This window comes from Curcuma longa, chromosome 21 (genome assembly GCF_044706935.1).
Source record: "Curcuma longa cultivar G26 ecotype Majalengka, Jawa Barat chromosome 21, ITB_CL_G26_1.1, whole genome shotgun sequence".
NCBI classification, from domain to species: Eukaryota; Viridiplantae; Streptophyta; class Magnoliopsida; order Zingiberales; family Zingiberaceae; genus Curcuma; species Curcuma longa.
This window is the reverse complement of record NC_133881.1, coordinates 3891201-3906536: the sequence shown is the minus strand read 5'-3', so window position 1 is coordinate 3906536 and position 15336 is coordinate 3891201. Positions and strand designations below refer to the sequence as shown.

Below are 15336 nucleotides of genomic sequence, written 5' to 3'. Positions count from 1 at the left end.
TTTAAAATTTTATTGTTTTCAATTTACACGAGGTGCGAGAACATAAATATATCAAGAGCCTTTTAAAAGTATATTGATTTTGATTTGAAGTGATTTAAAATTTTTTAATCTATTAATCAATTTTAGATAAATTTGACTCATGAATAAGGAATTTTAAAATCGAAATCGAAACGAATTAATTGAATTAATCAATTTTTTTTAGAAAAAATAATCGAAATTCTGAAATAATCGAACCAAATTTTTAATTCAGTTCAGTTCGATCGATTTATTAGGTTTAATCGAATTTTTGCTCACTCTTACACGACCTTGTAATGAAAGTTGCGAACATCAAAGTAGTGGGAGAATTCACTAGATGTGATGCAGAAGAGATCCTAAAGGTCCTCTAGGAATCACCATGTTATTTTGATTGTTAGGCTACTAGTTAAGTGACTTTGCAACTATTGTTTGAATAAAGCAGCTATTCTTTGAATGATAATATGGCGCCATCGGATGGCATTATTCGAATTATAAATTTAATATTTATTCCAACAATATTATTTAAATGAATTTAAATGTAACAATTTGCATGGCATACTTTATTTTTTACCTTAAAAATTATTAAAGAAAGCGTACATTTTAGATTTTTTTCCCCTACTAAAATCCTAAAATATCATTGTTATTATGGTCTTAATTTTTTTAGATATTTTACAAAATTGTGTAAGTTTTGATATTACCTAAATCATGTATTAAATTTTCATAATATATAAATCATATCATATTCATGAAACTATCATAATCAATTTCGTCCAAAATTAATCAATTTAAAAACTCCATTCTTAAATTACAATTAATATATTCTTAAAATTCTTCATATCTAGGATCTAAATTTGATAAAGTAAATTGAGAGTAGTGAATTAAATTGAAAGTATATTTTTAAATTTTTATTCTATTAATTTAAAAATTTATTGTTTTCAATTTACACGAGATGCGAGAACATAAATATATCAAAGAGCTTTTTAGAAATATATTGATTTTGATTTGAAAACGATTTAAAATTTTTTAATCTATTAATCAATTTTAGATAAATTTGACTATATGATCTATATCATTCAAAAATTAAAAAATTTGATATTTTTTGAATAAGAAAAATCCTAAGAACTTATTAATAGGTCTTAGTTTGTGATAAATTTTATTATGTTTAAAAATTTTTGTTTTCGATTTATATTATTAAATTTAGATTCGATGACATAAATATATTAAAGAGGGTTTTGATTTCAGTAAAATATCATAATTTTTTTATTCCTTTCTTTTTCGAGATCTTAGAATTTAGACGGTATTTAAAAAAAAATAAGAGTATAATTTTCCCTGTAAAAATAAATTATTTATAGATAAATATTATGTGAATATTTATATTTAGAAATCTGTTTTTTAAGAATCTTATCCTTCCATTTTGAAGTCTCTCCGTCGCTGCATGGCTTCCTGGCAAAGCGACTTCCTCATTTCTTCCTTCTCCATGGAATTCTGCACTCCACCACCTCGATTCCCCCTGAAATCTCGCTTCTTTCCCCGCTTCCTCTTCCTCCACCGTCGTCCCCCTTCACCCCACCGTCGTCCATGCCTTCTCCGATCTCTCTGCCAGCGCCACAGCTCATGGAGCCAACGCCGAGCATCGATCACTTCACAGAGAACGGCCGCCTCAGGAGAAGATTCTTGTGGAGCATTCAATCCCTAAACCTAGGAGGAAGGGTAATTTGTGGCCGAGAGGCGAAAAGGCGGAACCTTTGGCGAGAAGAGTGAGTGAAAATGGAGTCGACAGGTGGATGAAGAAGGACGGAAAGATATCCGAAGCTAGGGTTTCTGGAAAGGAGATGAAAACTAAGCTGGATTCCTGCTCCAAAGCTGGTGATGTCATGGAAGCCATTGCCGTCTACGACTTCGTGGTCAGCCAAGGCATCAAATTGCAGCAGTACCACTACACTGTGCTGCTTTACCTGTGCTCTTCTGCGGCGATTGGGATCATTCATCCTGCTAAAAGTGGTAGTGTTAATTCTAAATCTGATCCAGGTTTCCATATTGATGGAGATGTGGATGAAGTTGCAGGCCAAGACAGTAGAAGAGCTGCGGTTCCGATTCGAGTAAGCGAGGATATCAGAGACTATGCTCGAGCCAGAGGACTTGAGATATATGAAAAGATGTGCGCGGAGAAAATTGCCATGAGCGAAGCAGCTCTAACATCTGTGGCTCGAATAGCAATGTCCATGGACGATGGTGACATGGCCTTTGATTGTGTTAAGCGAATGAAGCTTTTGGGTATAACCGCAAGGGTGCGGTCGTATGGTCCTGCATTGTTCACCTTCTGCAACAAAGGCGACATTGATAAGGCATTCGAAGTTGAAGCTCACATGTCGGAGAATGGCATCCAACCTGAAGAATCAGAGTTGGAAGCACTTCTAAGAATTAGCATTGCGGCTCGCAGAGGCGACAAGGTGTATTATCTGCTACACAAGCTTAGAACTAATGTGAGACAGGTCTCTGGATTCACAGCAGAGCTGATTGAGGCTTGGTTCAAGAGTTCGACTGCATCAAGACTGGGGAAAAGGAAATGGGATGCGAAAGAATTAGCAGAGGCTATTGAGAATGGTGGAGGGGGGTGGCATGGGCTTGGTTGGCTCGGTAAAGGGAAATGGAATGTGGCACACACATCAGTAGATCCAGATGGTGTCTGCATGGCTTGTGGTTACAAATTGGCAACCATCGATCTTGATCCAGTTGAGACAGAAAATTTTGCCAAGTCTGTTGCGTCACTGGCCCACAAGAGAGAAAGGAATTCAAATTTTCAGAAGTTTCAAGTATGATTTCTCTCTCGAAATCACTGTCCAGTAATGTGGAGAGAGTATTTAGTTCTTGCATTTCAAACATGTAAAATGTGTTCAGTCACTTGCGATTTTTTAAATAATGTCTAATTATTTTCACCAGCAATTTGCATGATTTTGTTTTGTTGCTAACAACTCGATTTCCAATTACAGAAATGGTTGGACTACTATGGCCCTTTTGAAGCTGTTGTAGATGCAGCTAATGTTGCTCTCTATAGTCAGAAGCGGTTCTCGGTTAATAAGGTGTGCATCAAGAAAATGTTTGACAAATATAATTTGAAATTTTGCTTTTATTTAGTGTTCCTGTTGTATTAACCTTCCTCTTGAGTATTTTTTTTTTTCCTTTAGATCAGTGCTGTCGTTAATGCCATAAGGCAGAAACTACCTATGAAGAGATGCCCACTTATTATTGTACATAATAAACGACTCACTGGAAACAAGATGAAAGATCCTATGAACATGAAGTATTTGGAGAAATGGAAGAATGCAGATGCGCTTTATGAAACTCCTACTGGATCTAATGATGATTGGTGCGGGCTTTACTCTTTTCTTGGTTTTTTTAAGGTTCACTGCTAATGAACATGGAATTCTATCTGATTAATAGAAAATACAAACTGTTTCAACATATTTAAAAATTGTGTATGTCATGCATTAAAATAACGGATTAGAGGGAGAACAAGGACTACTGCCTGAAATAACTCAGTATTGTTGGAGAAAAATGAACTATTTCAACATATTTACTAGCATTGTCATGGAGAAGATGGAGTAGAAAAGCATTTGGGTCTTGTTTTTCTTTCTCAATGTTTCTATCTTCTTTTAAGATATTATCCTTTCTTAAGGTATTATCTGATGTTCCTTAAAAGTATGTTGTCATGGATAATAACATATGGTTCAGGTACTGGTTATATGCAGCTATAAAATTTAAATGCATTATGGTGACAAACGACGAGATGAGAGACCACACATTCCAGGTCTTAGGTAATAACTTCATTCCAAGATGGAAAGAAAGGCATCAGGTAAATATGAGTACTCCTGAACTATTTGAACTCTGATATTCTTTAATAAATGTTATTGACATATCATGAAAACTTAAAAGGAAAAGAAACCCAAATACATGGGTTGCAAGTTGTTCCTAGTTGTACATTTGCAATCGACATTGCATAATTTTGTGGATGTGCAATCTTATATATTGTGAAATTTTCATGCATACAGCCTTTTAGCCTTTTCTTTTCAATTTTCCACTCTTGTAATATGACAAGACAGGGTCTGCTATTTCTTACTAATTTCTTACATCTTCAAGATAACCTAGCACAATTAGGGAACTATATTATTGATAATAGAAACAATTTTAAATCTCATTGTAAAGGTGTCACTCATTACTTGCCCCTATGACAGGTGCATTTCAGTTTCCATAATGGAAGTTTTGAGTTTCATATGCCACCTCCATGTTCTATTATTATTCAGGTATGCTTCAGTAACCGAGTTAATAGTTAGAAATTTTCAAGAAAAGGTAATATGAGAGTTAAAGAAACTTTAGCTAACATGTTTTATTGGTTAATTACTTGAGAAGTTATAGGTGCATTCATGTTCAATGATGAACATTACTGAAACATGATGAACTGGTAGTATTGCCCACATCATTTGTAGGATCCGTCTTCTAATATGCTACCTATGCACACTTGATATTGGAAGGTAATTATGATCTTAATATGCAAGTATCATGTGATGAAATTAAAGACTAGGATAAGGATTCAAAAATTAAGATGTGATTGGAGTACACTCGCCTAGCAATTAAGACAATTATTTACTATGATTACGTTAAAAAATAAACATTCCTAAAGATATGTAGCCATAATAGGCAAGGTTGCTTTTCTGGAACTATCAGGAAAATGAGAGAGGTCATTGGCATATTCCAATCTCAACAAAAGAAGAGCAAGAGAGGAAACACTCCTGGCTATGTGTGACACGCAACAACCTACACAATGTAAAAGAAACAACATCAAGTACTCTCAGAGGTAATATGTTTTTTTTTTATTATTCTCGACACTCGATTTTATGAATGTTCTGGTCTTTATTGCACATAGCATTAGTAATCTATTCAATTCCTGAACTTTGTCAGTCTGTGTATATATATTACTGTAGTATGATATGCATGTGTACTTATAGCTTGTTTATGATTCTTAGTTATTTATTTACTTATCAATGACAATTGATAGGTTCAAACTTTTAGCCAATGCTTTTGTAAAAATTAGTAGTATAGCTTATGCTCAAGTATTGAACTATCAACAAAAATTTGAGCCTCAAAACTGTCAAGGAAAATATTACATAAAAGCATGAAACTTGCCAAGGAATTAAAAAACTGAGTCAGGAAGGATGATGTGAGAAAAAACACAATGTTAATGGTTCATTGTCTGGAAAGCAATTTAGCTAAGTGAGTAACACGAATCAAGATATTGAAAGATTATGAACAAAGTAAGATCCTTTCTCTAAGGTGGAAGTGAAGGATAAACCCTACCCTAGTCCTTAAGGTGGAATTTGATCCCAAACCCTAAGCAGCAGCAACAATATCGTTAGCTAGTTGGGTTTGTGATCAAGAAATGGTTGAATTGTGTCTTTTTCATTTATGTTTCATCCCAATGCATCAGTTGTGATGGTTCAATCTTCATTGGTAGAATTTATGCAAAGAAGGCAAATAAGATATCACCAAAAGGTCTGCTACTCTGCATGGAAGATTCTGCTTTGATCTATGAAATTCTAGTTACACTTTGAGAAATTAGTTTTCAGCAGGTAATGCTTGTTTTGCAAATTCATATCCAACCTAGTCATCTATTGTCCTCTCAAACAGATGCAAAGAATCATGTCCCACACAAAGGAATCTTGAAGGCGAATACCCTTACAAAATCTCACGAACGTTTAGCTAATGGCAAAACTAAAGAACCATATGGTATATTATGCACCATTGAAGCTGCTGAGAAGCTCTATGATTGTGTGATCGATTTCCAAATATAAGAAGGCAGATTCTAGGCTTAGTATTGAATGTCAGATGCAAGTCACACTACAAAGGTATAGCCAAGTGTTTTCCATTGGTTATATACTTTATTAATTGGTTCCACAATCAAGTTTTTTCCATTGGCGATATTACTTGGTTTTAGCCGACCCCACCTAGTGGGATAAGGTTTGGTTGTTGTTGTTGATATTATTTGGCTCTTGATTGTGTCTAAAACCTGACTTAAATTCTTGAATCCTAAATATTCAGGTCAGGTTAGTTCTGATTTTTGTTCTTGTTTTCCAAGGTTTATAAATCTTCTTTGGAGTTTTAATCTTGCCAAGTTATGCAAAAACTTAGCCATTTTATAATGTGGGGAAAATACAATCAATTGTTATTTTTTGGTTTCTTTGCCACTATATAAATAATAATAATATAGTATATAATTGTTTATAACTATAGATTTATATGTAATCAGATCCGATTAATTATTTTCTATTTTATATAAAAAATCTTCTCTAAAATCCAACCTGAAATCTAGGAAATCAACTTTTCACATGGACTTGATTCAATTTATTATTTGAATCCAGTTTTTGACACCCCTAATCAACTCACAGAAGAACTTGGGGACTATCTTCTGCTCTACAAGCATGAAGATATCCTTTTATAGCTTTCCTGTGTTTTGTGTTCAAACTCTAATTTCTTGCAAACTCTTTTACTATATTCTACTTTGTCTCATGTATTTACTTGGATATGAGTACGAGTATCCAATATCAACCACTCCAGTACAGAGGAGCTAGGTGAAGAGTCTAAGTATTCTTCATACAAATATCAATATCATGCTTGCAAGCACATTTCCTGTAACTTGTGCTGATACTGTGTGTTTCTTATCTGTTGATTAAATTTTCAGAAACACAAGCATCGACGTGGAACTCTCACCGTGGATCGCATCCTCTTCGCTTTCTCCAACACCACCAGCTCATCATTTCTCTTCCTTTCCTCTGCAATGGCTTTTGCTTCCCCAGCAATTTGGTCGATCCTCAGTACCCCATCGCGGTAGTCGCTCAAGTCTCTTGCTCATCTGCGTTCCAGATCCCTCTACAAAATTCAGATCAAGAAGCCAACTGATGACATGCCTGACGATGGTAAAGAAATTAAAGTAAGTAATTGCTAACCTGTTTTCGCTCCAAATGGTGTTTGGCTTTCAACTTCTTATTGCTCTCCCATTCAAGATAGTAGTCTTCATCTTTTCACACCTGCAAAGCAGCTCTAATAACCTCTTTTTTTTTAAAAAAATGATAAGCAAGTTCTAATAACCGACCTTTTTCTTATTTTATCGAATTTTGCCATCTCCCATGCATCAACTTTTCCTTGCAATATCATAGAATCAATTGTTCTTCCTCTACAACTGTAGCTTGGCTCCCTGAGATTTGCCTCCTGCTGCCTGCAATCTGCATGCAATCATTTAGATATTTCTCAGACAAAGTTAGTAACATTGCTCTTCAAAATCAGAGATAAGATTTATTTTAAAATTTATAGGCTTTAAATTTTTACACATTTGTTAAATTGTTGGGAGTTGCTTCATGTTTTTAGTAAAAAATCATTACATCTTTCTGAGGAATTGGACTTTATTTTCTGTCCATAAGAAGGTTTGGGTCCTCCATATGATGATATTCTTTGATTTCATAAATTTTGTTTGCTTTGTGAGTTTCTCCGTGTGAGATTACTTTTAGTAGTCATTTCCTCACCGGATATGGCTCTCGTTAACAAAGAATTCAGAGTTTGGATCCTCTGATTCAAAAAAAAATATTCAATTCGGGTGTCGTCTCACATTATACTAAACTATCTTCTTCTAGGAGCCATTTGACGAATTTTCGTGCCAAATTCGACTTGCATGATAGTAATACACTTCATATAAGGAGGACAAATGGTAAAACATGTGAAATTCATCATATGCCACCGATTAGTTGTTAAATAGCATTCTGTAAGAAAATTGCATGTATCGGTGAATTTTCGCATAATTTCGATACAAGTTACCAAACTGTTCTTGTGAAAAAGAACTACCTGATTGTAATCTTTCATCTGTGCTTCCTCGCAGCTAAGCCATCTGGATATTTTACTATAGCTAGTTGCCTTGTTCATGCTATCTCCTCTTTTGCTGTTGTTATACAGATATTGGTCGCGATGATCAGTTACTTAGATCATTCTTGTTTAGCAACTCTTCTTCTTCTTCTAGCAAACTAATAGCATATGCAGACGCCGCGACCGCAGTCATGAACACAATGTTAGCTTTTGCCTTGCTCATTTGTTCTCTAGATTGTTGCATTTGGAGCAAGTCATCATCCAGTTTAGCTCTGTTCTACAAAAGAAGGCTAGTGTTTGATAATTAAGCTTGTATGAACAATGTATCATTTGAAAACAAATGACAATGAGGACGAGGACAAGGACAAGGACGATGACAATATCATTGCGAAGAACACGAAAACAAAAGAGAAGGCGAGAGCAATCTGTACCTTAATTGGTTGAATAGATTGTACATTATGTTTTCAATTGTTGAATCTCCATTCATATTTGTAATAATTTTAACATTCTAAATTTTTTTGGGTGTTTTTGAAAAGTGCCCGAGGGTTGGTTTTCTAAAAAGAAAAACTTTGCTCGTTACTACTCTTTTATATTTTAAACATTAAATTTCAGGAAAATTTTAAAAAGATCCTTCTCTTAGAAATTACAAATGAAATTGTTTTCCCTACTCATTCTTAAAATCACAGATACGAATGTTAACTACACAGTTCCATTTATTTTTAAAATAAATATTTAATTAATTTTAGATAGTGAATATTAAATCAAAGAATTTAGGGACAAGAAAGGGATTGCCTTAGGATGCAAGTTTTGAAAAGTATCTATAAGGTTATTTAACGAAGAAAAGTATCAATTTATTTGTGGCATATAAGAAAAGGTTAAATCTTACATAAAAATTCATTTAATGTCATAATGATACTTTTGCTAATTTTAATTCAATGATATTTTAAAAATTATTATTATTATTATATAGAAAATATAAGTTGCTCAATATTGAATTTTTTTTAAAAAAGTTGTATTATTAAAATTTGTGACAATGACATTAATTTTTGATTAATTAGTTTTCCACCGAATGAAGTATCTTCTAAATGGGCTGTTTTCTAAATGGGCCGTGGCCCAACAAAATCCAAGGCAAAAGCGGTGTGCGAGGCCGACGCATCCCACCACCCGTGACTTCACCTGCTCCGCCCGACGACCGCGTCGACTCATCGCCGGAGCCCCCGCCAATCACGGCGCCCGCGGCCTCCGCGATGGCCCCGTCCGTCTCTGAGCGGCCACGTTGCGGAGATTCTCCTCCTTTCTTTACCTCAGCGCACTCACTCGCTGCCAGCGTCCTCTCCCTCCTCCCCTTCTCCCCTTTCAACGCTACTCCGGCAGGGAAGGCAGCGACGGCCCCGGTTTCGTCTCGGACGAACGGATCTTGCTCCATGACCTTGCCCTTTCTCCTCCCGGCTTCCGGATCTTCTTCTCACCGAACCAGGAACCAGGGGACGACGTCGCCGTCGGGCTCGGCTATTAGGAGCTTTGCTTCCGGGGTGAGGATTGAGGGGTTGGTGTCGAGCTCCAAGGGCGGAGGCGGGCCGGCTTTCGTGGGACAGGTCTTCAGCATGCTCGATCCCTCCGGCAATGGCCTCATGGCGGTCACCACTCGGTTCGACATCCCTTTCCTGACAAAGAGGTCAAACACTTTCTCTTTCCTCTATCACTACTATAGGATATATGGTCAGGAAGCAATTTTGGTCCTAGAAGTCATTTTACTAATTATCATCGAACAATTCTACTCTTTTGGTGATAAAATAAGTGTATATTTAATTCATGAAAGAATAATTCTACTCTTTGCACTATCACGAAGGGAAAATGTGTCATCATTTGGTAGATTTAATCGTCATGTCAATTATTCTTTTCTGTGCAGGGCTCCTGCGTGGATAAAAAAAATGCTAGAGTCGATTACCGGCTCAGATAAAAAAGGTCCCGTTTTCCGATTTTTCATGGATTTAGGTGATGCAGGTAAGAGAAGAAACTGGAACAAGTGACTAAAAGTATGCACATGCTGATATTCTACTCCACCGTTTGAAGGACCATCTGACGTACTTCTGTCTTCTTTCTAGTTTCTTATGTTAAACACCTCAATGTTCCAACTGGTATGGTGGGTGCTTGCCGCCTTGATGTAGCATATGAACATTTCAAGGTATGTTCAACTAAATCCAAATACATAGAGACTGAATTTTTCTTTTTATGATTTAATTCCTAGAGTAGGCTAAAACTCTCCTGAGATTCATTGAGCCAGTAGATTAATTGTGCTGTAAGTGTTATTGCAGAAAATCTACTTTTAAGATTGTATTACAAATCAAAACTATTGCATTTTAATGAAAAGAAACATAAATTCTGTGACTCAAGTGATTTAAGATTTTAGCGTTGGTTTTTGAAGGTTAGGATTTCGATTAATTCATAAAACCAGCTTCACACTTTTGCCTCTGTAATGCACAAGTCTAAACCTTTATTAGTTTTTGTTTTTTTCATTGTATTCTGAATTGGTTCAAATGTACCTTTTTACATAATTCCGCCGATACAAATGTTGTCTGCATATCTTACTTGCTTGTTGACATTTGAATCTAAGTCCATGTTTATATACAGTAGATAGGATGCACATTCTACCAAATCTGAATTAGCTGTATCGAATCTGAATCCAGAGCTATTCATATCAGAACTGGATTAACTGGTGCTACCTATTTCTCATTTAATGCAATAGTTACTATATTATAAGCTGATAAATGCTGTTGGTTGTATTTAGTAGAGTTGATATTCCTTGTGGAACCCTTAACTCGATTGGATGTGATATGATTAGAGCTTTAATCCCCCTCAGAACTCTGGCCTAAATTGTTTGTATATTCTTCAGTCTTATGTTAATCATTGAGTGTTTAGTATTTCCATCAGATTTAACTTCATATAGCTGCTATTTTAAGAAATTTGGAGCTGCATTGATGTGAAAATCATTTTTAATTGTCTATAGCATTCACATCATGCCTTTACTCTGACCTACTTCAGAAGACAATTCTTTTGTCATATATTCTAATTTTGTTGTTCTATGCTACTATTTGAGATGTTATTTTGATTTTTTTTTATTTGTATTTGAGGTTTTAGCATCTATTTGCAGGAAAAACCACATATGTTCCAGTTTGTTCCCAACCAGAAACAGGTAACAGATATATTTATTTATTTATCTTAAAGATTATGCATATTCAGTTAGCACTTTGTGTTCTTCTCAGGTAAAGGCGGCTAATGAGCTGCTTAAGCAAATCCCTAGAAAACATGGCAGAAGAAAGGTTGATGGTGTTCCTGTTTTTACAGCCCAGAATTTAAATATTGCTATAGCAACAAATGATGGACTAAAGTGGTAAGAAGCACATAGAGCTTGTTGAGTATGAGATTAGTTATATTTTCATTTTTGTTTGTTTTAGATTGATTCTATTCTTTCATTTTAAAAGCGATTTTGCATTACATTAGTGAATTGCTACATAAGCTTACAGCAGCACAATCTGCTTCCTTTTTTTTTGAGCATGTATGGATATTTGCTTAATATTCTAGTTTCAGATTATTCCAATATGCTTAAATCTGATTCTAGCTCAGTAATCCTCTCGATGATTGGCTATTAGGGAAACAAAGTAAGGGCCTTAATACCTATTGGTTAATAATTGTTTTTTTTACCAAATATATCCTCTCTATTTTATTGAAGTAATATATGTATTCAATCATAATCATCATTCTTTTCCTACTCTATTGAGAATAATGACACCGAGTAACATAGATTGGCAGTTGTTTCTTATAATATGTAATTCTACTTTGAGTCCGGCTAGTGCAATTGTAGCTTTACATAACCTATGTTTACTAAATGCACTTAATACCTTACTCTTGTTAAGATTTGTGAGGTTCTCCTTTCTGCAGATGATAATTGTGTCTGTAGTGACTGCTATTACACCATAAGCCATAATCTTTAGACATGGATTAGAATATTACATAATTGAAATAGTAAACAGTCCTTTGGTTTTTGGAGCTTCACTAAGTTATATATAGCTCACCTGATCTTGTTCTAGTTGGCTTAGCTGGATATGTTCATGGGAACTTCTTTGAAAGGGAAAAGGAAATGGTTGGTTAGGAATCTATAATAAAAGGTAACTCTTGAACTTGTTCAATAATTGTGCTACTGCCTCACAAACTCTGATGACAGATCTGTGAACCTTATGTGACAATGTTAATTTGTTTCAGGTGTCACCTAGGTTAATTGACTTGCTAACCATAACCATCTTGAACACCTATGCACTAGTTTTGGTCTAACTGCTTTCCACAATGATCTTTTTGTTCCTTCAGCACCTTTTATGTGGGAAAATAAAGGTTCACATATTTTCTTAGTGTTAACATTTTCTTCTACATGGATTCAATATCTGATTTGACTCTCCATGCTCATAATTCTAGGTACATCCCATATTTTTTCGACAAAAATTTACTAGATAATATTCTTGAAGCTTCAATTGATCAACACTTCCATACTATGATCCAAAATCGCCACATGAAACGGCGTCGAGATGCCATTGATGACAATTTGACAGCAGATGCAATCGAGGAATACAGTGATAGCTTGTTTGAGCCTCCAGAGGTGCTTCCGTTGTTGATTAATTTGTATTTATTTAAATAAGTAACTCTTGAATTGATGCTAAAAAATATGGAATCTATACCTTCCAAATTTACCTTTCCTTTTGTAGGTTCAAGAAATGATGGATGAAATGGGGCAATATGGAATACCACTAAATGTCATATCAAAAGCTGCTGAGATTCAACTTCTTGATGTTGTGGACAAAGTGCTTCTAGGAAACAGGTGGTTGAGGAAAGCCACTGGGATTCAGCCAAAGTTCCCTTACTTGGTGGACTCATTTGAAGAAAGGTTTGTAGATTTGGTATTTAGTATTTAAACAACAAATAAGACATCAATGCCATGAAAGTTTAAGGCATGATTATTTTCATGTGAAATTGTAATTTATATCCTTACCGTAATAAGTTTTACTAAATGAAAACAACAGACATTAGACCATCTCCCTATCCTTGCTTTCTAGCTTGGTTACAGTTTTTGTTTCTATATTCCCTCATCCATTGGTTTAGTCATTTGTGAATGAAATAGTAAATTCATTATTCTTTTCCTGATATTTCCCTTCTGACTCGACCATGTTTGCTGGGAGTTGACTCTTTTCCATATTATTAGTTTTTTATTATTTGATTTTAGTTGTAAGGTTGAGATTTTCCAATTCATCAGATGGTGGATGAAGATTAGTGAGTCAATTGTTGATGTGCATTAGTTTTTGAGTTCTAACAAGGATTGGTTTTAGTCATCAAGCATTGACTATGGTTGTGTCTCAAGTTGTTCAGGCATGCTTGTGGTTTATTGACAATTCAGCTAGGCAATGCAAATTATTCGTAGGCTAACCATTATGCCATCTAGATGGACAGTGCTCTTTTATTTGCTCTTATGTTTCCTAAAGAATGATAATGTTGTACCCTAAATGGGAGTTGTTTTCATTATTCTGTCAATTTTTTAAACGATTATGTTGCACCCTAATGCGGAATTGTTTTTATACATTTTTTAGGTATCCTTAATGATGATGTTAATAGAGAAATGAAGTACCCTCTGGTGTTCCTGTTTTAACAGTCACTGTGGTTTTTTATATGTATATTAGTGTTGAAATGTTTGGTACAAAAGGCAATGGTGAATTTAATGGCAATTATTTTAGTCGCCTGAAAACTCTCATGCCGATTCACGAGATTTTTGTAGATTTTACTTGTCTTCTTTTAGGACTAATTAACATGGAGAAACAAATTGCTGAGTTGAAACTGTGATTAGTTATGTCTTAGGTTACCTGCAAACTCATCTTTGTTACGTTCATCTGATCTTGGTAATGTTCATATTTACATCAAGAGTTCCTGGTGATCTTAACTACTATATCGCGGCATATATTGATCTTTAATTTTTATGACTTTTTATATTTTCAGGAGTGCCACTTCATCTGCTAGGTCCCCTTTGCTGATTGAAGGCACTCCAGATCCTGGTTTACATAATGACCTACCAGGAGGAACGCATGATCGATCATCAAACCAAAGTAATTTTAAATTTCCATTCCTTGGATTGTTTCGAAATCCCTGGACAAGACAACATCAGGAACAGAAAAACCTTGATGAGCATGTGAACTCGAATCCAAGGTTAGACATTGCTCTTGTTTCTTATCTGCCTTTTTTGTTCCCATCTTTGTCAAATCTTTGATCATGAATTCAACTCTGCCTAGGTCGGAAATGGATGCTGCGAGTAAAGCACCACAGAATCCCCTTCTTCCAAAGATCACAATGGTAGGCATATCCATGTCCGAAGGGCACATGGACAGAACGCACTTGAAGAAGACTATGGAAGACCTAACAAATGAGCTGGAGCAAGCCAGCAATCAGGCCAAAGCCGTCGAGGACATGGACCCCCTTTTCATCGCGAATGTGGGTGATTACTCTAGCCTTACAAGGCTAAACTCATCCTGATCCACCAACAAAAGCAACCTTCTTCAATCCTCGCGCGGTTTCATCTTTCGTATACAATTTCATCGAGGGGATTCTTTCATATGGCACATCCATATCGCAAGGCAAGATTCTTTCAAGTATGCATTTGGTTTGAGTTCAATTTATCTCCGATACCCGGATAACATGTTTACCTGTCACTTAAGGTCTCACATTGGCACCAACCAACTTCCATTACCTCGAAGGATTCGATACCAGTGGATCTATGGGTGACCCATCTCAGGAATCACGATACCTTTTGCCCATTAGTGCTGTTCTTCCAGAATCTGAGCCTTGGGAAGCAATCTTTTTTCTTACTTCGCACCCATAAATTGTGTAGTAATGTTTTTGTTTCTAAGGTTACTTACAGTTCTTCACAGTAGAGTTCTGCTCTTGCATTCAATTATCCGGGTTTTCGCCATGCACTCGTTTATGGTCTTACACGATAGACATCGATTCACATTTACAAACGACCAAGGGACATCAAGACATGGTCTGAGGAAATGTTAATGGGTTAGTTTCAGCCCAAGTCTAACGTTCGACCAAAGGCCGGTGCTAAATCGACCCGAACAGGCCAGGGCCAGACCGAGCGGTTCAAAACCACCTACTCAGTCTGATGCCTAAGGTGGATCCGCCATCTTAGCGGCCTCACATGGTCAGACCCCACGATCATTTGTGAGGAGGTAAATCGAGAAAGTGCAGTTGGTTACGACGTAGGAGGATATTGTCTGGCTTCGTCAGGATTCGAACTCTTGCCCTCTTCTGTAAGTCTGCTGCGTCGTAACCAACTTACCTATGTCCCGGGGCCAAAACCACCTACTCTGATGCCGTGAGGCT

General features: G+C 35.8%; 1 protein-coding gene and 1 pseudogene across 1 annotated transcript; both read left to right on the top strand.

Moving 5' to 3' along the window:
• Positions 1 to 1450: 1450 nt before the first annotated feature.
• LOC141814880 (proteinaceous RNase P 1, chloroplastic/mitochondrial-like) lies at positions 1451 to 8433 on the top strand (annotated as a pseudogene).
• Positions 8434 to 9096: 663 nt separating this feature from the next.
• On the top strand, positions 9097 to 14878 carry LOC141814881 (uncharacterized). The gene is made up of 10 exons (XM_074702835.1): positions 9097 to 9595; positions 9830 to 9924; positions 10026 to 10105; positions 11072 to 11113; positions 11184 to 11311; positions 12388 to 12568; positions 12675 to 12853; positions 13954 to 14160; positions 14244 to 14585; positions 14667 to 14878. Exons 1-9 carry the CDS (start codon positions 9168 to 9170, stop codon positions 14482 to 14484), a joined length of 1581 nt encoding a protein of 526 aa, XP_074558936.1. The 5' UTR covers positions 9097 to 9167; the 3' UTR covers positions 14485 to 14585; positions 14667 to 14878.
• The last annotated feature ends 458 nt before the right edge of the window (positions 14879 to 15336 follow it).